Source organism: Mixophyes fleayi, chromosome 3 (assembly GCF_038048845.1).
Source record: "Mixophyes fleayi isolate aMixFle1 chromosome 3, aMixFle1.hap1, whole genome shotgun sequence".
NCBI classification, from domain to species: Eukaryota; Metazoa; Chordata; class Amphibia; order Anura; family Limnodynastidae; genus Mixophyes; species Mixophyes fleayi.
Genome location: NC_134404.1, coordinates 125,298,111 through 125,322,248, shown reverse-complemented (window position 1 = coordinate 125,322,248; position 24,138 = coordinate 125,298,111). Strand labels below are relative to the sequence as shown.

At 39.8% G+C, this 24,138-nt stretch overlaps 1 protein-coding gene across 1 annotated transcript in view; it reads right to left on the bottom strand.

The window, feature by feature from the left end:
* P3H2 (prolyl 3-hydroxylase 2) overlaps positions 1 to 24,138 on the bottom strand; it is a 134,321-nt gene that overhangs the window by 2,532 nt on the left and 107,651 nt on the right. Inside the window, exons 4-13 of the mRNA XM_075202299.1 lie at positions 21,118 to 21,249; positions 18,522 to 18,664; positions 14,723 to 14,812; positions 12,828 to 12,868; positions 12,147 to 12,235; positions 11,510 to 11,637; positions 9,835 to 9,930; positions 8,927 to 9,077; positions 8,421 to 8,538; positions 7,167 to 7,242 (exon numbers count right to left, since the gene is read on the bottom strand). Coding sequence (XP_075058400.1) covers positions 7,167 to 7,242; positions 8,421 to 8,538; positions 8,927 to 9,077; positions 9,835 to 9,930; positions 11,510 to 11,637; positions 12,147 to 12,235; positions 12,828 to 12,868; positions 14,723 to 14,812; positions 18,522 to 18,664; positions 21,118 to 21,249 — 1,064 coding nt within the window. The remainder of the gene's footprint in view (positions 1 to 7,166; positions 7,243 to 8,420; positions 8,539 to 8,926; positions 9,078 to 9,834; positions 9,931 to 11,509; positions 11,638 to 12,146; positions 12,236 to 12,827; positions 12,869 to 14,722; positions 14,813 to 18,521; positions 18,665 to 21,117; positions 21,250 to 24,138) is intronic.

Here is a 24,138-nt window from a genome sequence, read left to right as displayed (position 1 = left end):
TAGTCCACTATGGGACTGACCCGGGGGGGGGGGGGGGGGGGGGGTGAAGTGTCCCCCTGCACCCCAGACCAGACTGCCCCTGCTGAAGGGGAGGTTTTTAAAGTATGGGTTACCCCCTTGCCTACATACCCTATTGAATCCTAAGCACAGTGGAAAGTTGAGTGCTTAATTATCACTATTCATCCTATGCACTTGGATGTTTTCATTATTTCACCTCTGACGTGTAGATAATACAGTATGTATCACGTAAATATGTGTAATATAAAAAGGTGCCACTATGCTTGTGTCTCTAAATTGTAAGCTCTTGCAAGGAGGGCACTCTCTGCCCTCTGCCTTGTGTCTGCACCATCTTCATCAATCTCATATGTACTTGTTCTATTTTCACGTAGTTGTTTTATGTTTGACTTGTTATATCAACTGTTCTGCACTGTTAAGTTTAATGGTGAATTACAAATAAACCGTGAAGAGGAGGAGTCTTTTCTAAAGATATGAACATGTACCGAGGATTCATCACCAGAAGTTTCACCAAACTGGCCAATGCGGTCATCAGTCATATTTAGGCAAGAAGTTTATTACTCATCCTGACATTGCTTCACAGTTGCTCCCGACATTGTGCCAAAGATATACATCATACACTTATCTGTGTGGTCAGCAGCACAGTGGCTTAGCCTTATCTGTGTGGAGTTTGTATGTTCTCCCCGTGTTTGTGTGGGTTTCCTCCCACAATCCAAAAACATACTAGTAGGTTAATTGACCGGTATCAAATTGATTGACCCTAGTGTGTGTGTGTGTGTGTGTGTGTGTGTGTGTGGCACTGCGAAATTACTGCGAAATTAGTGGCACTATATAAATAAATGATATGATGATTATAATAAATTAGCACATAACATGTATATTTGGCCGAGGTGTGTAACCTCAAATCAATAAAGCATATTGCATTGGAAACAGGATGACAGGATTAGAGGGAACCGTTCATTTGGGGGCACCTTACACTTCTAAAGTAAACTTTTTATAATAAAAATACAGTACAGTTTTTACATATGCATACATAATACAAAAATAAATATGAAATGAAAGTATCACACAAATCCTAATTACTTACAGTTTATATACTGTAAATAACTACTTTGATCTGTATTTCAATAAGATACACAAGTTCTCGTTTGCATTAAGGTTACATTAGATGTAAGTGTATTTCTTTAGTGAAGATTTCAAATGCAATCTTTGCAGGCTGTGAGAATGGCATCCTTCATGTGACCTTTGGATATATATTTTCTCAGGCTAAAATAATGACATTTCTCTTTACTATGTGAACACTCCCAGCTATAATGAAAGATGATATCAACAAAGTATGAACAGCTATAATTACTGAATAATATCCTGGTCTTTGCATTGTGGAGGCCAAACGCAAACTACTATACAACTGTATACAGCATGCCACTAGAGGGAGCCAAAGTCAATTACACATATTCAGTATTACCATATCAAGCATTAAAGTGATGTGTGTATACTACAAACATAGTTCTTTCCTTGCCCAGTGTTGAACTTAATTTAAAAGTGACAAATGGTTAATATACTGTGAGTCACTTTAAATATACAATCTCAGATTTAGCAAGTTGGGAGCTGTCAAAAAATGTGTGGGTCATATATGCTAAGAGGAGAGAAAATTACAATATATAAATACATTGCCTTAATGGTCTTTCTATGTGCTCAACAAAAGTCAGTGACTTGAAGTGTGGCAAGCAGGGACAAGAGCAAGAGTTTCACAGGGGCATTCCTACTTTAGCCAAAATAGTCATATGCTATGTATGTACATTTGCTACACTATACAAAATATACAATGATCAGCCACAACATTAAAACCACCTGACTAATATTGAGTAGGTCCCCCTCGTCTCGCCAATACAGCTCTGACTGTAAAGACATGAGCTCTAAAGGACCTCTGAAGATGTCTTGTGGTATCTAGTACCAATACGTTAGCAGCAGACCGATTAAGTCCTGTAAATTGTGATTGCGCATCAATAAGTCTCGGGTGCCCATGATCCTGTTGTCTATTTACCGGTTATCCTTCCTTGGACCATTTTTGGTAGGTACTAATCACAGCATACCGGGAACATCCCACACCACCTGCCGTTTTGGAGATGCTCTAACTAGAGATGGACGGGCTCGGTTCCCTGAGAACCGAACCCACCCGAACTTTGGGTATCCGAGTGCCGAGCCGAGCAGGCTCGGTACTCTCCCGCCCGCTCGGAATCCAAATCGAGGCCGAAAGTCATCATGACGTCGTCGGATCTCGGGGCTCGGTTCTCACGATACTTGAAGATTATAAATACACGCCTCCAAAGCAATCCATCGCCATTTGACAGAGGGAGAGAGCAGGGTGTAGTCACAGGCTGATTAGAGCAGGGACAGAGAATACAATATTCTGATTCCAATTGTGCTAACAAAAATCGCTAGAGAAGAGAGGAGGATAGGAGTTTTTTTTTTTTTTTTTTTATATTTGGCACTTCCCAGTGCTTTTGGGGTGACCCCCATAATTGTGCATAAATATTTCTGGCTGTGAAAAGTCATATTTCTCAGCAGTATCTACCAAATAATTTTTAGCACTACAAGTGCTTTGGGCTCAGAATGGATTCAAAGCAGTCCACATATGAGCAGAATGAGCAACCAGGTTCTGTCAGCAGTCCTGATGGTAGTGTTCCCAGTACGTCATCTGGGCAAGGCGATGTCAAACTACACAGTGTTTCGAAATCAGTCCAAAAAACACACACCCAAAATTTTTTTACTGTGTTGAAGCAAAAAAGAAGTGTAACTGAGGAAAAGTTAAGTGCCGATAAAAAAATAATTCCCAACATGCCATTCTACACACGCAGTGACAGAGAGAATGAGGCCTTCACTTTTCTCTATTAGTGGCAGATCCAAAAAAGTTACCGAGCCTACAATTGGTGCACAACTACTGTTACGCGTCAAAGCCGAGCTGCAAGATAACAGTAAGGCATTAGAGGATAATGCTCTGATTCACAAATGACACCAATCCCTGTGGAGAGTCCATCCAACAGTGGTATGTCTAATCGTGAGTATTCTGATAATGTACCCATAAAGAGGGCCCTTTCAGCAGTTCTGCTGATGTGTACCTGAACAGCCCGAGTGTAGACGGTGATACACCAATTGAGGATTCCACTTTGGAAATAGAAGAGGATGAGGGGGAGATTTGTGTAGGCGACGAGGGCACTAATGAGGATGTTGATGATTATGATGCAGACAGATACCAAATTGCCTTTCTCAATTTCTATTTATATTCTAGACTCTATAACGGCTGAATAGTTTACTATTTTACTCCTAGTGGAGAGGGGGTCTGATGCAGACAGATACCAAACTACCGTGGTCCATTTATTTTTACTTTCTAATTCCACATTCTATGCAGGCTGCTTTTTTTCTATTCAACTACAAGTGGAGGGTGTAATATACACCCAAAGACGATGGCTGCATTGCCAATAGGCAAAGATGAAGAGGAAGACAACCAGGTTTGTGTGGAGAATTAAAGACGGCCTACCAGGGATTAAACTGTTTTCTTCCTAATTTATTAGCTTTAGAATTACCTCACTTAACCTAATTTAGTGCTCCACCTGTTTCTTGGATATTTTATGCACAAAAACATTGATTTTTAAACAAAATTGCAAAACAAAACCAAAACACGCAAGGGTGGTTTTGCAAAACCAAAACACGAAGGTAATCCAAATCCAAAACCAAAACACGGGGGTCAGTGACCATCTCTAGCTCTAACCCAGTCATCTAGCCATCACAATTCAGCCCTTGTCAAAGTCGCTCAGATCCTTACGCTTACCCAATTTTTGTGCTTCCATCACATCAACTTCAAGAACTGGCTGTTCACTTGCTGCCTAATATATTCGACCGATTGTCAGGTGCATTTGTGACAAGATAATCAATGTTATTCACTTCACTTGTCAGTGGTTTTAATATTGTGGCCGATCGGTGTACAGTATATAGCAAACATTATAGGCCTGATGCGTGTTCTGTTGCTAGCCGTATATTGTGTAAAATTGCTCTGTGCATGCTCAGGAATTGACTTTATGGCAGTGAACACATTGGGCCTGAGTCATTAAGGAGAGTAAAGCATAAAAAAGGAGTAACATTTGCACCTGGGCAAAACCATGTTGTATTGGAGGGGGAGCTAAATTTAAAATGTGAGGCAGATTTATAGTTGGGGTAGGGCATGTCCTAGATCAACTTTATATTTCAATGTAATAATAAAGCTAGCAAGTATTTGTGTGCTAGATGAAAAAACAGCTAGTATTTAACTTATGTACAAAATAATAAACTGATTTGCACCCCTTACATTGTAACATGGTTTGTCCCAGAGAACATTTACTCCTTTGCTTGCCTTAATGACTCAGGCCCATACAATTCAAGTCCAAATGCAAATTACACGACTGCCTACGATTTGAAGGGCAAAGCAGGGGAGCAAAAGGGAAGGATGCATGTAGGCAATGTACAGTAAGGTCACGCAGAGTTCGAGCAGACGCACATTCATCTGATTCAAACTCTGGGCACCTCTTAGGGGTGTTTTTTTTTTAGCAGTATCACTTGCACCAGCTACAGGGCAGGTGTAAGCAGGGGCGCCATCAGAAATCGTGGGGCCCAGTACAATGAGGCAGGCAGACAAGCAGGCCCCGCCCCCTCCCCCCCGATGACCCCCCCCCCATGAACCAGGGCCATATTTCCGACTGGGTACGATGGGCAGGTGCCTGGTGGCCCATGGGGAAAGGGGGGGAGAGAGACACTTCTGGTCTTACCTCCCGCAGTGGAACGCATATGCAAATACTGAACTTCCAACAGGAAGTTTGGCATTTGGAACTTCCTGTTGGTGGAACGCACGCATTCCACTGCGGAAGTTAAGGTTGAAGGTACAGTCCTTCAGCCCTGGCGTCTTCGCTGCTGTCTTCAGTCTGGCTGTCACAGCGACAGCCAGGCTGAAGATAGCGGGCCCCCTGGTATGAGTGTGCCCCGCCGGGCCCCCTGGTGAGCCCGGGCCCGGTACAAGGGTACCCCCCTGATGGCGGCCCTGGGTGTAAGTGCCTGATAGAGATGACAGATGTATGTATGCATGTCAGAACATGTGTTTGCAAGCTATGGCAACTGTAAAAATGCATTTTATGCACAGCATGCATTTAGAACATACGCATTTCATTTTTTCCCCACATGTTCTGATTGGACTATGCATTGTGCGTATCCTTCAGTGTGTCCTGTCTGTCTGCATATAACAAGTATTATATGGTCAGAGCGTACTTATAGCTGCATTCAAATGGAAACGTTTCTTGAGATCGCTTGCACTTGAATATGGACAGATGTGCACACAATTTCTGTCCGATTTTTAAAAAACAAAACGCAAATTGCATTACAAGATGAATCAGGCCTTATATGTACATTCTGCTCTGGGAAAAAAGAACTACAAAAATCAGACTGCCTTGCAAAGAGGAGCCATTGCACGTGCTTGTACTTTAAACAGATATACAACAATCTGTCTTCCTATATTCATCAGTATGTCTGACTTATAGGGAGATTATAGGCACCTGAAATTGCCTCCTGTGCTTGCCTACAACTTGGACTATATTGGGTAAAATTTACATGATTTCCAGGATAAACTAAAATTTCTCATGTTCATCAAATCACTGAAAATAAATGAAATGAGTATTTTCTCAAGAACGGTTGTGATTTTTGAATAATTAAGATAATTAAGAAAATAATATATTAATGTGATCATGATCCCTCCTAAAAGGTATAAGTTGGTCTTAGCAAACTCCTGTAGGTAAACAAGAGGTTAGTGTATGCTGATGTATGCTTCAGTGGCCTGCGTTTTGTCACCTGGCTGGGATAGTATACAGAGATGCCTGGGGTCACAGACGACCAGTCACCTTTGATTTATGTCCAGCTTCCACACATGCTAAAATATTGTCATATTCTTTTGGCTGGAAAGGCCTATATGAGTTCATGTATAACTCCTATAAGGAAAAATACATCAAAACAATACTTTACACAATATGTGTTTGGAGAAACCAGTGTGACCAGCAAAATGAAATGTGTCAGTGAGTTAATCTATCTTCTCAAGGAATCCAACATCATCATCAACATCATAATATAGCGCCAGCAAATTCCATAGCGCTTTACAATTGGGATCGTTATGTTTCTTATGCATATTTATGTGCTTCTGAACACAGGGGCAATAAAAACCATAGTAAAACAGATTTGCGTATCATCACATCTCTTGTTGTTATGTCACAAAGGACGGGGGTTTGGACAAAGAGACTTTTAGAAACAATTAAATTATTTTAGAAAATGGTCAGTCTACTAATGAATTGTCCAGATCTTGTAGCCTTCCCATTGGCATCAGAATACGCAAAATGTATGTGAGAGTGCTCAGAACATTTGTGTGTCAAATCTGTTTTATTTTAAGAAAACTATTTTGCATTTGTATTTCTGTATGACAATCTCGATTTTTATTATTAAATACACATTTCAGCATTTATTTCATATTAAACTCCATTTAATAATGCTAAACTAATTAAATTAATGCTATTACATCAATTTTTAAAAAAAAAAAAAATCACAGATCGACTGTTTTTAGAATGCTACAATTATGCAGGAATTGTTTGGTTTACTGTAACTGATTCCTTTTTTTCCATTTTTAATTAATTAATTTTTTTAAATAACATATTGTTTTTGTTGTGTTTTTAACTTTATTAATAATATTTTATTTTTTCCCCCGATCTGGAACTGGATACTCAAGTCCGACTTTCAGATCCAGTGCACATATGCGGGCCAGCAAGCTGGCTCACGCATGCGTAGAGGGACTCTACACGGGCCTAGTGGGCGGCAAGGCTTCTCTTACTGCTGCCAGCCAGTATCACCGGGGAGCCGAGCATCACTCAGCTGCTTCAGTGACTTTTCTTGATAAATTGCTCAGCTGAAGATTTTCTACTAATGCAATAGAAAATCTTCATTATAGCAGGGTCTTGATAAATAGACCCCTATGGGTACATGTCAACTGCATATCAACAAACAAATATAGAAAGATATCGGTACCAATTTATTTCTTTTCCTTTAGTAGGACAGAGACAGAGAATAGAAGAGACATAGGATATACGTACGGTGACAGTTTTGGCATCCATTTCAGTGAACACAAATTCTCCACCATCAAAATCCCCATTGAGATACAGGAGAGCACTGCAAAAAGGCAAAAACAAATGTTTAAATGTCAATAGTAACCTGCAGTTTTCACTTCGTATGGTGTCCTTCAAAAGAGCATTTGTGAAAAAGACATGGTCAGGACAACATGTGAATTGTAGCTTTCTTGTGTATGTAAACAAAGCACTAACCCCGTGGATCCCAAACTTTCTCAGTTCGAGGCACCCCTAGGATCTCAATAATTTTTTCAAGGCACCCCTAAGCCAAGATAATTACCAAGTAGTCCCCTGCCTTGCTTACCACCGGCCATGGCAGTGGCACCCCTGTGAGATCACTGTGGCACCCCAGGGAGCCGTGGGCACACAGTTTGGGAACCACTGGACTAACCAGTGGTAGAACTACCGCCACTGCAGGGGGTACAGGTGAGGCGGGCCCGATATGCCCAGAAGTGGCCCCCAAGTATACTCTTGCAAGAGCAGAGCTGGGCCTTGGGGAGGGTGGACAGCACTAACAATATATAACATAATTCTTTCAAAAGCATTGTTTTTCACAGAATAATTTATTAAATAAACCAGCGGAGGTGAAAATACCTATTTCACCTACTGTAACAAACTTTTTTTAAAATAGCAAGAAAACCATTTAAAGTCTGGCATTGTTTGTACCCATTACAACTTACAGGGCTCTTTGATTGACACATTGGCTATAAGAAGAATTGCCATTGCACAATGGCAAATAAAGGGTAATAAACATAATTCATTATGACAAGAAAATGGTTTGAGGTGAGGAGGGTAGTGAATTGGTTTTGGGATAGAAGATGGTGGGGAAAATGCTGAACAAATGCTCATCACTAATGCTCCATAGTACTAGTAAGTGGGGTGCACATTTTATATGAAAAAAAAAAATAATGTTTTTCTTGTTGTTTGGTGGTCAAGTTAAAGTTCTTATCCTTTCATCCCATTCCCCTCTCCCCCATCCCCCATGCTGACCCGATTGGAACAGCTTGGCCACAGTTGAAATTGGCTGCACCATGCACTGTGCCCACCGACACTCATGACTGAAAAGAACATTTGTGCAGGTAAAATAATATTTTACATTTCTGCTCATGAACAGGACGAGTGTGCCTAGAAAAAATCATTTGATTAGAATTATGTAAGTAGAACATCTAGCAACAAATCTAATACTTGTAAAGGGATGTCTGTCACTAGAGTTCTCATTACCTGTAATCTCTGTATGTGTAGGCCGGAGACTCCTTCCAACATTCATTGGCTTCCGGGTCTAGCAGACAATTATCAGCATGAATTGGGTGACTCAAATCATTCCTATTGTCCTGCTGGCCTATAAACGTGGCACAACAAACAATATAAAGAGTATGTAACATGGACACAACAACTTGTTGCATACATTTAAATTCAATCATTAAACAGATATGAGGGTGTTTGTGCAGAACTATTTATATACTTTGCATGTGCGTACCAATACAGATGCAGCTCAGCTGCACGTAAGCAAAAAGTCATACCACCCATTAATCTAAGTATTGATAGGGAAACAAAAACCGATTGATTAGTGATTAGTGATTAATTAGTGCCCCACTAATTCCTTTTCTGATTTCACCACTCTGCCTGGCATTAGACTGGGTTCATGAAATTTGTATAGGAAATATTCATAATAAAAATGTGACAAGGTAATAATGATATATCTAGAAAACAAGCACATCTTCACTTACCCAGCAGAGCTGTCCTGCACACTAGGTGTGTATAAGAGAAAAAGAGAGTAGTATTCAGCATGAAGTAAGACTGTACGATACTTCGTGCCTTTTCACTCACATCATAAAACAAGCGTGCGCTTTTCATTGGCATGTGACCTTCATAGCCAAACTTTCAAGAGAAGAGATCAAGAGGAAATCTTAGAATATGCATCGTGAATAAGAAAACAATTGTAATGAACGAAGACTCCAAAAATAGCTTAGCATTATTATAGTTTTAAAGTGGTTCCCTCTACCGCTATATTTTATAAAATTTCTTATAGACTATTGTACAAATAAAGTGTTGATGTATTGTATTGTTAGTCAGTTGTGCACTGTGAAGAGATTATGAACCATAGAACTAAAATTAGAAGAAGATTACTGAATGACAAATGTTACTTATCTGATCATCAACTAAAAAGCAGGGGAAGGCAAGAAAGCACTAGTTATTGGCCTACAGAAGCACAGCACCACCTACTGTACATCGTGTAAGGTGATGGGCTATCTATTATGGATCTGATTACAGAGGTAGTCAGTGATAATTTCCCCTCCAGAAGGCTAGTATTTAAATGACTGGTATGGCTCGTGTGATAGATATATATATATATATATATATATCTATATCTATATATATATATATACACATATATGTATACACATATATGTATACACATACACACACATATAAATAAATACAATGATGAGGAATGGCGATAGGTGATTTAACTGGAAAGCATGTGGTTGGGCACAGTTAGGAGAAAAGGCAAGATGTTAGTCATTCTCCCTCTTTTATGCGCTGCTGTATATATATTTATATATATCACTGAAAATCACCCCGTCAGTTTCTCAGTGTCATCAATATTACAGGTGTTGAACACAAGTTAAGTTACCTTTAAAGCCTTTAGCACGGTGGCCCCTTCAAACCTCTCATTTGGAGTGTGAGGTGAGGTCTTTCCCCTGTATCCATCTCCAGCCAGCATCACGGTCTAATAGACAAAGTGGGCAGTTAAACAGAATCTGTTGAAACCACACAAAGTAAAACAACACTATACAGTATATGTGTTATGTTCTGTATCACATGTGGATTCCATGAGCTCTATTTCTACATAGTGTACACAACCATGATTCATACTTTATCATTAGGGGTTTCTCAAGGCTCTGTTCTAGGACCTCTGTTTTTCTCTTCTCATAGTGCTTCTCTCAGTGAATGAATATGCTCATTCGGCCTCCACTATGCACCTCTATGCAGGTGACACCCAAATCTATCTTACCATCCCTGACCCTTCTCTTCCTCTTTTACTTCAAGGGCCTAATTATCTCTCCACTTGGATGCCCCAATGCTATCTAAAGCTCAATGTGTCCAAAACTACAATACCCTCTCCCAGTCCCATATACCTGCCACCGTGGTGTCATCCTTGACTCCGCCCTCAGCAGTAGCCACACATCCAGTCCCTCATGCTGTCATGTTGCCATATAAGGCCTGTCCACTCAGGACTTGTCAAAACCCTTATCCAATCTGGCCTTCCCCTCACCCATTTACCTGTAAGTATCTGTTCTGAATGCAAAGGGGGACTGGCCTTCATCTCCAGCTGCAACACATCTGCTACACAAATCTACAAATCCCTACACGGACTACCAAAAAAATCCAGGATACAAATCAAGATCCACCTTCTTAGTCCCACCTCCCACATATGGAACTCTCTGCCATGCCTGACCACCAACCTTCAAACGCTCTCTCAAAACCCATCTCTTCAGGTTAGTCTATTATACTCCTACCTCATACTATTCCCTCTGGGTACTAAAAGCTCCTATTATCTCAGGTTGGCCTTCTCACTCACAAGCAGGGGCCTCTCTACCCCTTGTTTTATCTCTCCACCTTCTTTGTCAACAATATAATACAATGATGATGATAAAGATAACTATAAACATATAATCTATTTTATGTGCTATTTACTACAGATAATTTCTGCTAACAATTTTTGGGGAGGATAAATAAAAAAATGTACAGGACACTGGCATTACTGGTCAGAAAATATATCATCTAAACAGGTGTTGAACATTATTATAGTGGGGCTGTTTCTATTTTAGTTTTTCGTTGTATTTTTATTTACATCAAACGTATCCTCAACTTCAGGAAATATAAGCAACTGCAGATTGCACAACTAAGTTGTTTTCTAATGCAAAATTTAGGTTATATCAGCTACACATCTCAAGATGTTCCATTCTTTGTAGCAAAGGCAAATAAAACTGGTCTAGGGCTCATTAAAAAAAAAATCAAAGCATCACCCAGCCTCAATGGTGGGTCGCAAAGCATCCGGATATATTAAACTCTAAACTGAAACAGACAGGGCACATGAACTCCTAACATTAAATTTAATGGGTTACACTAGTCCTTCAGTAAACGTTGTTTCATTCTAACTTCCAGGAATATTTAAACTAAATATTAAATTTTCTCAATTCCAAGAATCGTATACTCTTGAATCAGCAGTTATGAAGTTTTGTGCGCTCAAATGCAATTTACAGTAACAAGAAAAGTAAGATTCTCACTGCAATATGTTAACTTACATTGGCAACTCCCTGGAGCTCTTGACATTCCTCCTCTGTTATAACATTATCGAGCTGGACTCTCTGAGTGCCATTAAGATACTCAGAATTGTGCACAAGTTTCACATTATCATATAGCAAGGAGCCTCCTGAAATGAAAGATTATCCATTTATACAATGTATGTGAACTGTCAGGAACACCACAAGAGGAAGCTAAATCCCAACAATTATTAGAACCAAGGTCAGTAAGTGCCTTATTGCACATGTAAATAAGAATTACATTAAATCAAATGTGTGATACAAACTAGTTCTTGTAGTGCCAGTTAGGTTGTTCAAAATTGTAATTGTGCCAATTCATTTCTGAACATGACCACCAGAGGGCAACAAACAATTAAAATAGCACTTTCCCAAGCTTACCATAAGAGTGAAATATGATTCACTGTATATTTAATGTTCCATACACTGTACAGTAGTACAAACAATACCTAACAATGCCACTTAAATGATCATAACTTTTGTTTGACGAAAAACAGACAGACATACTACTGGTAGCCATCCACACTGCATATCAGTACATAGTATAACTAAATTGTTCTTTATAAACTCTGAAGACTACACATGGACCCTAAGAGTAGACAACTGAACAAGTAACACTTACCCTCCCTCAGTTCTCTGTCAACTTTTAGCACAGCCTTTTTTCCTGATAAGAGCCCGGTAACATCAGTCAGCTCAGTCCCTGATGGAACCCTGTAGGGGAAAAAGGTTGAATTGGATATAAAAAACAAAGGTTGAATGGGATATATTTTTGACATTAACATTACACCTTGCTGTACACTATATTAGTATTGTTGCAACACTTACAAAATAGACCAATTGTATTAAAAAATATTTAAAACGTTTACTGTATATCTGGCACAGTCTGTCAGATATTATATGTTTACATTTAAATGTCATTTTCTGAGTGCCAAGCTTCAGCCATATGGCACGTTATAAAAGTTTTAGGAGGGAAGTATCTACCTATGTATGGACAGCAAAGAAAAACAAGAGGAGGGATAAAAAAAGCAATGCAAATCACCCCTGTCCATATCTGCTTACAATGATTGCATGTCTGCCTGCATTGTAGCTAGAACAAGCAAGAGATGGAAGAACAGAATATATATTTTTTTTATAAAAAAAGTGAAAATAAAAAATATTTTCCCATATCCTTCCGCAACAACATAAGAGAATCATTGCAGCATGGAACCTTTGCTAATGCACAATTGTGTGGAGGTCAGTTGCAGCAAAGGTCGCTGCCTTTAGGCAAGTCTGGATTAAGTTAACATTTTGCAACTCTACATACCTGTTTTCATCTTGCCGATCCCCACCGGTAACCCAAAATTCCTGTAACAAATTGAGTAGTATAATAATTTTTATTACATTTTTTTTTTCTATTTCATTATTGTCTTCATCTCAGCATTAAAATTATTTAATTTCCGGCAAGTGGTTTTAAATTCTACATATGACTACAAAGTAATAAATCAGCTCCTGTATTTCTTCCCCAGGTGGTGCTTAATTATTGTGATAAAACAATGACAAACATGGAGACACTTAAGAAGTACAAAAGTAGTTTAGGTTTTCCTTAAATCCACTAAACTGCATGAATACTCCTTATCTAGTTTTAAATCTACAAAACACAGCATACTGCCTGCAGCTACTGTACATGGACCTGTCAAGTCACTTCCCCCATTACAGCTTTGATGGTGTGAGTGATTTGGGACATGTCCGTTTCATATACTAAGCTGCATCCAATGCACTGGGGAAAATAAACAACTTAAAGAGCAAGGTTATTATTTATATCCTTTACCAGATATTAATGAACCTATCAAAGCATGTGGTTTCTCAGAGCTAAATAGCATACCTGAAATAAGTAAAACATTTAATGTTACATAAATCTGGCCAGCATGCTCACTGTTAAATCCCTTTAGCCAATCGCCAGAAGACACAGTAACAGCAATTGGTTTTCAGTCTCCTGGTTAACTGAATTGATCTTCACAGGCTACAGATTGGTGGATTAATTCACAGAAACATTGTCAGTGATGTCACAGCAAGCATAACTCCCAGGAGTTGTCATCTGAGCCAAGAGCTGCGGGATGTGTCTATAGCAGCTTGTACTGCTATTTCTGATATTGGATATATTCGTCCTTTAACCCATAGACACACTTATTATACTACCAACCAGTGCTATATTTTAGGATATGCTGTAGTTCCCTGGCCCAGTTAGTAAGTGCAACTTTGAGGACAGCAGCTGTTAAATCAACAGCAAATGTTTACTGGTGGAAGAGCCATAAACACGATAGCACATAATATACTTTACATAAACAATCAATTTCTGGAAAGTATATTATTACACATGGCTAGCAAACTGTAGACAACCTTCTAAGCATTTGCCTGTAGGAACCAAGTGCTTTGTTAAATACGGTCTCAGAGTGAATACATCTCTGACAGAACAGATTACAGCTCAATAGGAACAATAACTATGAATAAGGATTTGTAAGTCCTGGTTTTCACGCTGCATTACCGTCCACACTGCTCTGCTCATAAAGAAGTCTGCTGAATGAGCTGTAGAAGGGCTGGTTTATTACAATAGGTTCTGCTCTTCAAACACTGTAGACTTGAACTATTGAGCTAAATGGTGCATTGGTGTCGAGAGGCCCCTTCCTCACCTACATTCTTTAAGGATGAAAGCATTGCAGAGCTCTTTATAAGAGTTTATTCTGTGGATGGAGCGGAGCGCTCATATGATCTGAACAATGTTGCTATCAAATGAGCCATGATGTCTCACTCTACACGTGTACCCACAACACTGACTGTGTAGCGGTGGAGGAAAGAATCAGTACTTTGCTTCAAAGTAAGATAAAAGCAAAGAGTTTTCACTAAGCTGCTACACTGACCTCTCCTTAAACAGAGTTAATGATTTTAATGTTTTAAAATTTACCCTTCACCTGTTCTCAGCTGAGTCAGCTATTTTGTGGGTTGAATCAATATTTAGCATGCAACCAATAAATTCACTTGGAACCAATGACATCAACTGTTTCAGTGATATTAATAGTTCGGAGTAACTGAAAGGCGGACTGTTGGTTCAGCCCACAAAACGGCTGCTTCTATTATTCCTAGATATCACCTGCATTATAGGTAGGCCACAACCAGAGTGTATGTTTCTTCTGCCATAGATAGTTCAGATCTATCTGCACTTACCGGCTCATTGTATGAAAATCCCAGTCCTCCAGCCGCAGAGTGGATGATTTCAGATTCCAGTCTGTGACGTCTTACAAATTCTGCAGCTTCCTGGAAGAGCAACACACATACATTACACAACTAGAACCAAGGTGGCCTCTTATTAATGTGCATGGACTTTAATCTATCCTATATGTATAGACACCTCAGCAACTGTCTTAATGTTGATCTTTGCTTTTGCAATATTATCAAATGCACAAAATGGATATTTAAAGTTGAAATTAACATACAGACTGGGTCAGGCAATGTGTGTTTGTGTACAAGTGTATCTTTTTCTATTGTGTGTATATGTGCAGAAGTGTAGTTTCCATGCAAACAAGATTACCCCTGTAAACAAGTGCCAAGTGTGTAGGTTGTATGTTATAGTGTGTGTATGCAGACCTGCCACGTCACAGGGTTCCATCATGTGACATACGGTTTAGAGCCAGGTCATACACTAAGGTAAGCTAATAGATGTACTCCAATAGACTAAAGTTCATTAAAGGGCTCCTTGAGGACTGCATTCGGGTAACCCTCGGTCAACAAATGGATTTCTAGGCCAAGATGCCGGCATCTGCTGTGTAGCGAAAAGTTGCACGGTCAGATGAAAGGAATTGAGCGGTCCTCTGGTTTTCTTTGCCAACTGCTAAATTAGGAGTAAAAGTGTACTTGGTTTTGCACTTGAATTTGGGGCAGCACGGTGGCTTAGTGGTTAGCACTTCTGCCTCACAGCAGTGGGGTCATGAGTTCAATTCCCAACCATGGCCTTATCTGTGCAGAGTTTCTATGTTCTCCCCATGTTTGCGTGGGTTTCCTCCGGGTGCTCCGGTTTCCTCCCACACTCCAAAAACATACTAGTATGTTAATTGGCTGCTATCAAAATTAACCCTAGTCTGTCTCTGCCTGTCTGTTTGTGTGTGTATATTAGGGAATTTAGACTAAGCCCCAATGGGGCAGGGACTGATGTGAATGAGTTCTCTGTACAGCGCTGCGGAATCAGTGGCGCTATATAAATAAATGGTGATGATGATGATGATGATGATGATGATGATGGTGGTCCAAAGTGAGAGAAACCTAACCTCATTTCTCTACATTTTAATGGGATGCATTATCAACGGTCTAGTTTCGGATTGACAGACACGTCTAGGTGCACTTCGACCAATATGATAACTGTCAAACACACAAAAGTGACAAAGATAATGTGATGTCCCTTCACCCTTCTGATTCATGTAAAGCTAACAGGGGTGGGATACTACATTGCCAGGCTCCATAGCAAAATTTACATGGGGGCTGGGCGATGCTATTCTCACTTACCAGGCCCACCGCTATGCTCTCAATAGAGTAGAGCAGAGGTCTCAATGCGCTTGCACTGCCTAGAAGAGGTCTCCACTTTGCCTTTGAGGGGGCGGGGGGTAGCATCCCCTCACCTCCATGCCCTGTAGCCGCCGTACCCCCAGCAATCACTATTGTTATGCCCCTGCTGAGCAGAGATTACCTCGTCTTTCCTGTTCATGAACTTAATTTGTTCTTTCATTTCTTATTAATTTTAGTAATATTTGTTTGTACCACAATAAAGCAATAGGCACAATGCAATTAAAGCCCAGTATGAGGTTTTCAGAATAAGAAGTGAATGTTCTCACATTCATCCTATCTACTGAAGAAGAGATTGATTGAACAATAACAGACAGAAAGACTCACAGAGCACACAAAGCAGAGACATGTCCGGTTCTTGTGGAGAATGTCACTTTCTTCAACTATAATAGAAGTGTGAGGTGATCATAAGAAACAACTTTGTGCGTTTAGAAGGTTTGCTGCAGTGTACAGGATTTCTGTCACAGTGTGTGGGCAGTAAAAATATACCTTGCCCCTCTTAGGTAGTTGAAGATGGAGTCTGGTTAGTATTGCTTGTATATCAATTTTCCCTGCATGGTGTACTTTACACAGTGGTATGTCCCTGGCCCTATATTGTGTTCTGATTGGCCCTCTCTTTTGTTTGTATACTTTAAAGCCTACTTGATTACACTGCAATTTGTTTGCTGTTACTGTTTATATTTGAAACAAATAATGTAATCTCAGGGTCCTGTATAATGGACAAAAGCTTAAATATATATATTAAAAAAAGAAGAGGGAAAAAAAAGGAGAATAATATAAACCATGAATGCTATGGTTATTAATGTGGATTTTGCAAAGATCATAATCCCTTTGGGCCTATTTATTAAAAGAAAACGCATTTCTCCTGCGAAAGATAGGGCTTTTCCTCATTTACCAAGCCCTCCTGGCAGTGATAGCTTTTGCCATGTCTGTGTAGTGGAAGCTTCCCCATGCAAGTCATGGGGGAAGCCTATTTACCATGGACAGTGGGGACACAAGTACCACTGCTGTCCTATCGGTATTGACATCTCAGGAGAGTCGGGGGTCAAAACTGGCAAAACTGATATTAAAATGTTTTTTTTTCCCCCCATCTTTTTATGGAGAGTGGAGCTGGAGGCCCAAGTTCCGCTGCACATGTGTGAACTGGCAAAGCTGGGTCTCGTCCACGCACAGGCACTGAAGACTGGAAGCTGTAAGGGGACTCTTACTGCATCACCAGCCAGTTAGTTTTGTCAGGGAGCGGAGTATCACTCAGCTGCCCCAGTCATCTTTTTATGTTACATTGGAGTGAAACAAGATTTTCTATCACTGTGATAAGCTGTGTAAACGTAATTTAAGAGAAAGTCCCCACAATGATTCAAGTTAAACCTAATAGTTATGAACAATACATAAATGATTCTAGAGATATAACATATTTACCAAATTTGGAGATCTTGCCTGTAGGAGGGGAGATCTCCATGCTGCGTCTTGGGTGCGTGGTCACGTAAATTGTGCCATTAGGCCCCACCCCCTCTGCTAAACTGTACCACATTGGCCTACTACTGCAGGGGGTGGAGCCAATATGCTACAGCCAGCACCCCCCCACCCACTTCACCAATGACGTGGACAGTATTTGGAAGGCTGTCCTACTCTCTCCAATGACGTGGACAGTATGTGCAAGGCTGTCCTACTCTCCTGGGAGATCTCCCAAAAATTTGGGAGTCACCCAGACAATCCAGGACAGTAGGCAACTATGAGATATAATGAATTTATATTTTTCATAAACATGCATTTACCATGGAGTGGATTAGAGGTGAAACACATCTTAGTATTGTGAATCACTTCACTTAGTGATAGTTCATCAATTAAACAACAATTATAGGTCCTTTAAAAAATTACTTGCATAAACTAAGGCTGGGTACACAGTGCAGGTTTTTCACCTGATTATTGTGGAAATCGCACAATAAAATCGACCGTTAGGTCAGATATCGCATTAGAGTACACGCTACAATGATCATGTTTTATCATTCCAAAGCACCTTGTATTGGTTGATTTTATAAACGGACTATTAAGAGTATATTTTCTAATATTCTACAAAATGACAGCTAGAATCTGATTGGTTGCTATAGGCAACATCTCCACTTTTTCAAACCCGCAGTTTAGTAAATATACTCCTAAAACATTCAGAGAGCTATACAAACATTTATATATCTAAAGATGTTGGAAATAAAATTCTGATATTTGGGGTCTTAAAAATTGTGTCGAAAACGGCATATCAGATGCAAATACAGTGCTACTTTGAGCGACTCACGGACCTCTAGGGCACAGAATCCCTCTTCAAATATCTGTAGGGCAATCACAGTGAAAAACAAGCCACCAGCTTTTATACATGGGGTGTACAACTCCTTTGAGTATCGGTGCTCTTACCCACCCATTTAGGTTTGATGTCTGCTGGATCCAGATAGTCCATAATAAAGCTCTCGTAAAAGCTGACATTTTCAATCACATCTGTATCCTCAGGATGGAACAGCAGGTATGACTTGGCACATTCCAGTGCGCTCACATGATCCCCAACTGAATGGAAACACCGCAGAATTGAATATTTATTTGTGGAAAGAGTTAACAGCCTAAAGCACAGATACCGACATGAACTGGAATGTTTTGTGCTCAGAATTAGAATTAAAAATAAAGGAAAAAATACTTTTGGTAATAACTGGTTAAAGACCTTCAAGGTGCAAATTAGACTACACATTGATATTTCAAACACTTTACCTTAAAATTACTAAACAAAAAGAAGAGGGGGTTATGGAAGAGACAGAAGCGAGGGGAAAACAAAAGAAAATAAGAAAGATGAGATGTTTACAGTTCACCATTGTTTCAACTTATCAGGATGCTTAGCTGCAGAGAGAGAACAAGATACTCTTTTATGACTACACTTCTGTAGAGCCATGGACTGCCCTTCCATACTCCCTTACTGCCACTGACTTTGATGGTCTTAATTTTAGAAGTGAAAAAGGAAGCAGACATGAAATCTCCTCCTCTCATTGCTTTTCTGCCACCCATACCACTCCACCCTCCTCTCCCTCCAGCCACCACTTCTTCTGCTCCTTCCACCCCACTATGTGACAAAGTCCATTCTCTTATATTAATCTCTCCTCCGTCAACTTGCCCTATAGATCCCATCACCTTTCATACCTCTTCAATCTGTCCCTCTCCACTGGCACATTCCCCTCATCCTTTAACATGCTGTATCACTCATTCTTAAAAAAAACAATATTGACCCCCACCTCACTAACTACTGCCCCAACTCTCTTCTCCCCTCTGCCTCCAAAATACTTTAGAGATACAGATGCATCCCGTTGCCTAGTGATTGAGCTGAGCAGGAAGGCACCCATCCCCAGCACTTCCTGTATGTGCGGGGTCGGCGCCTGACACTTACGCTTTCTCAAACTTAACATGGTGAACACTGAACTCATTGTCTTCCCCTTCATCACAAGTCTCTTCCCCTTCCATCCTCTCTACCACTGTTGACAACACCACTATCTTCTCTGTCCCCCAACTCCGCTGCCTAGGTGTCATTTTTGACTCCCCTCTCCTTCACCCCAACATCACTAATATAAGACCCTTGCTTTCCCAGGATGCCACCAAAACTCTTATCCACTTATTGATCATTTCTCGACTACTGCAACCTTTGCTTTACTGGCCTCCCTTGCTCCTATCTCATTCCTCTTCGATCTATACTTAATGCTGCAGCTAGACTTATCTTCCCCAATCCGCCTCCTCTCTCTGCCAAGCCTTAAACTGGCTCCATTTCTCCTACAGAACTCTCTTCAAACTCCTCAGCCTCACTTACAAAGCCCTCTTCAACTCCAGTGCTCCCTACCTCTCCAACCTCATCTCCATACATATCCCCTTCCGCCGTCTCCGGCCGGCCAATGACAGTCGCCTTTCCTCCCCTCTGGTAACCACTGTTTAGAAAAGCCTACCAGTCCTCCACTTAGCCATTTTCACCATGTAGTATACCTCACCCTCTTTCATCCTCCATCTCGCTCTCTCTTGCTTCTTGTCCACAGATCCACTTACATTAGCTCACCCCATGTATCAATCGTTTGTCTGCCCCTTTCCCTTTAGATTGTAAGCTCTAGTGAGCAGGGCCCTCTTCCCTCCTGTTCTCATTACCTATAACTTTTCTTCCCCCAGACTATCTGTACTTGTGATTTGTAGTGTTAATTGTTTACTGTATTGTACTGATCTACCATGTACTGTCTAGCTGTTTGCCCTCTGCACCGCACTGCAGACCTCATGTGGCACTCCATAAATAATATTATTAGACAATCAAAGTGGAACAGCCCTTCAGCCAGAAGTGAACAAGGAGACTGATTGCTGTGAGACAGTGCATTTGAAGTCCCTTACTATAGGGCAATCCAATGACATACATTACATGCTGCCTCTTTCACAGTATCCCCAGAAGTTACATTTCTTTAAATAAGATCACTGATTTCTTAACAATTTAAATCTAATGCACTTCCTCATCTACCCAGTTGTGAAACGGACTCAAACAAAATAACCGTCAGACAGTTAAGTCATCATATGAGCCACAGCAGCACATAACAGATCTGTGTGATGAGAGGCAGTGACTTGTCCATGTGTGTGATTAAATAAGCGAGGGCAGGTCTGCATATGACAAGGACAGTGTCATTATTAGAGGAGGGCAATGAAGACAAGTTATAAAGTGGAAGGAGTAAGGTCCCCATCAGCTGTGATGTGAGACACCTGCCTGATGCTAGAACATAGCGGTGTCAACACACAGCTCTGTATAAGTTTTGTTTATACAGAGGTGCATTTGACATATTCAACATTTTTTTGTTGGGAACAATAGTGAATAATTGTGCTAAATTGGTGAACAATAAAATACAGTAAACAGCATATACACATTCCAGAATAAAAAAAAAGTCAGAGACAAAATGATTGAGTAACTACAACATAGTTACACACTGGCAAACATTTTAAAATAGGGTTAGCATTACCTCTATAGTAGCTGAACTGCAGGAAGTCATAGTGCAAGGGAAGGAAGTTCTCAATGGGTGACAAACGTCCAGGACGTGTGGAAAGGTCTCTCACACACTCGTGCTCACAAGCCAAAATCTGGATATAGTGATCTGTAAATGGAAAATGTAATAATAAAGAAAACAAAATAGAAAAAGGCAGAGATCGGTAGAGAACACAAAAAAGTATGAAAACATATTGATGTATGTTTTTCCGCCATCACACTGTGGTTTGCAGACTGTTTGTAATCAAAGTACTTGGAACCCATCACTGAGTAACTCTACATTTGAACCAGTTGCTAGGGTTGTATGAAGCCCCAGATATACTATTTTCTGTGATAGGGCCAACATTTCAGATAACAATTGTAAAATGCTGCAATTTTATTATTTCAAAATTAAACTCTTCTTTCAAATCACATTTTGCTTTGATTCGCTAGATCCAAGACTCTGAATCACCCTGCCTACTTCTTATCAGCCATATGTAATATCTGTGGGAACAGCAGACACAGCAGATGACGGCAAGGGACAGTGTTTAAAATGTAAAAAAAATGGTGAGTTTTAGACAAATGTATTTTGTTTTTTTTTAGCAATTTCTGTAATTCATTTGTAAGTTTTTATTTGTTAGGTTTTTTTGTCAGCTATTTGTTAAAAAAAATTATTTTTTCTTCTTTTCTTTAAAGTGCATTCTATTTTTTTAATAAGAATAAATAGGAGGCTGAATAGGTGTTTTGCCTTATCCTTTGTCCAGACACTCCCTGAGCCCCTTTGCAGGACACCTATCTACAAACATTCTCCACTAGCTGGCATTCACTTTGGATAAATCAACTGCTCTTTCATAGATTGTAACATGGGCTGAGGTTGGTGGATGGAAGGGAGAAGCCCACAGGAAATCTTTTCAAATTATATCTGCAATTTATTTCCTTATTAATCTCAAACAGGATGAGTGTGGTACATTTAGGGATTCTCAATACTTGATTCATTTTCATGAATATAAGCTTTTCTATATTTTTGGGTGCTAGCTGGCTGTCGGTTTGTGTAACTATTACACTAGCAAAACTGATTGAATCCCTTAGAACTATATCAAATTTGGATAATTCTGCATTGGTTTTGAAACTTATTCTGGAAGAAATCAAGGGGATCACAATCAGGTAAAAGTACTATAGTACTACATACTATGCTACCACCCTTTTGTCTGTACTTTGCTGAACTGCGTAGCTCTTTATCCATTTCTTGTCAAAACAAATTCTGCATAATTCCCATTAATACAGTTTTTGGGCATTGGTATTGATAGATTTTTCCATTCTGCAGAAGACAGTATGTTCTTTACCATGAAGTGGTTGTGAATACAGCGATATCATTTTTGCTGGACACATTTAATTTTATCATTGTATAAACGACTGAAGACTTCGTGTTATAGTTTCTTAGCAATGCAAAAGCACAGAATCCCATTCTGATGTGATCAAAAATGCCATCATTTCACACTTGTAGGTTAGAGATCTTCTTTATAATTTCTACATGCTTGTCCGTTTTAATGTCTATCAGCATATTCCACCACAGCTAATTTTCCCCACCAACTTCAATGTCATCTTCTGTGTTTCATCCACATCAATTATGAGGTTCTTGCGGTCTGTAATCTCTTGGTTGGACTTTTTACCCTTTAATCAATAGACTTGTGAATGTCATACATGGACTCCCAATTATTCAAAATATGCTAAAGCAACTATGGCTTTATGGATGTGGAACAACGCCACCAAAACTCTGCTCCAGAGATGCAGCTCTTAGCACACTCAAGAACCATGTAGCAATGATAAAGTTACAGAATTCAACCAACCAACACATTTCCGCCACTACCTAAGTACATGGGACTGCAATTATGAGCTTCTTACAGAAGTTATTTCCAGATGTGGATTTCTATGCATGTCTTACTTATAATATACTTTTCCATAATATTCCAGGTACAAATGGCTGCGAGCCATATTCTGCATATCATAAATCCCATATAAAAAGGTCAGATTCACAGGAATGTTACATTGTTCTCTTTAGAATAAATCATTGTTATCCATCATATGTGTCGAGTATATACATATTACAGTCAAGTGTGCCAGAATTCAAATTTATTACGCAGTTACCATTAAAACACATCAAATGAAATAGGACACTTGCCACCTTGATGATCGTTTAAAGTACATGAACCCAGGAATATATCACTAAAATATGTATGCATGAAAAGGAAACTTGCATGGGGCCATACATAGCTTGAGTGAAGACAGGAGCATTATAGGCTGAGAATGAGCATACTTGGATTAAGTGAGTAAAAGGAAAAAAATCTTTGCAATCTTCAGTATGAGATATTGGTGTGTCTTAAAGATGTTTAGATAAGGTACAGAGTTCCCCAGAAGCTTTAAAATTAATATCACACTATCAAAATCTCTAGATGCTTTTTAACACTATAAAAGTAGAATATAAAATATGTTAAATGATGCAATGCTACCTGCTCTATGTCCCACACCTCTACTGTGTCCAATTACCTCTTCCATCTGTCTCTTCACCTCTCCCTCGTGTCCTTTGTGTACTTCACCTTTTCATAATGCCTCCCATGTATCCCTCCACCTCTCCCTAATGCCTCAGGTGTTCCTACATCTCTATTGTGCCTTCTATTTGCACTTACATTTTCCTTCATATCTCGAGACCTTGTCTTATTATTTTTTTTTACATATTTGCTCTGATTATCAATCATCTTTCATTATTCCTATTGGCTAAGATCCATCAGCTCAAAGTGGGCTCCCTGGCAGAAACACAGTTCTTTCTGCACCTGTTCTGTAGTTTAGATGGACACAGACACTGCAAGCGTGGTAAGGTGCAGTGTGACAGGTCAATCAGCCATACTGATGTGTCACTAATGCTCAGCCCCCAACTAAACACCACCTCAAATCTGCCCTTCCTGCTGAGATGTTGGACACTCCCCCACACATTTCAAACCTTCCCATTACACACCCGTTTGCG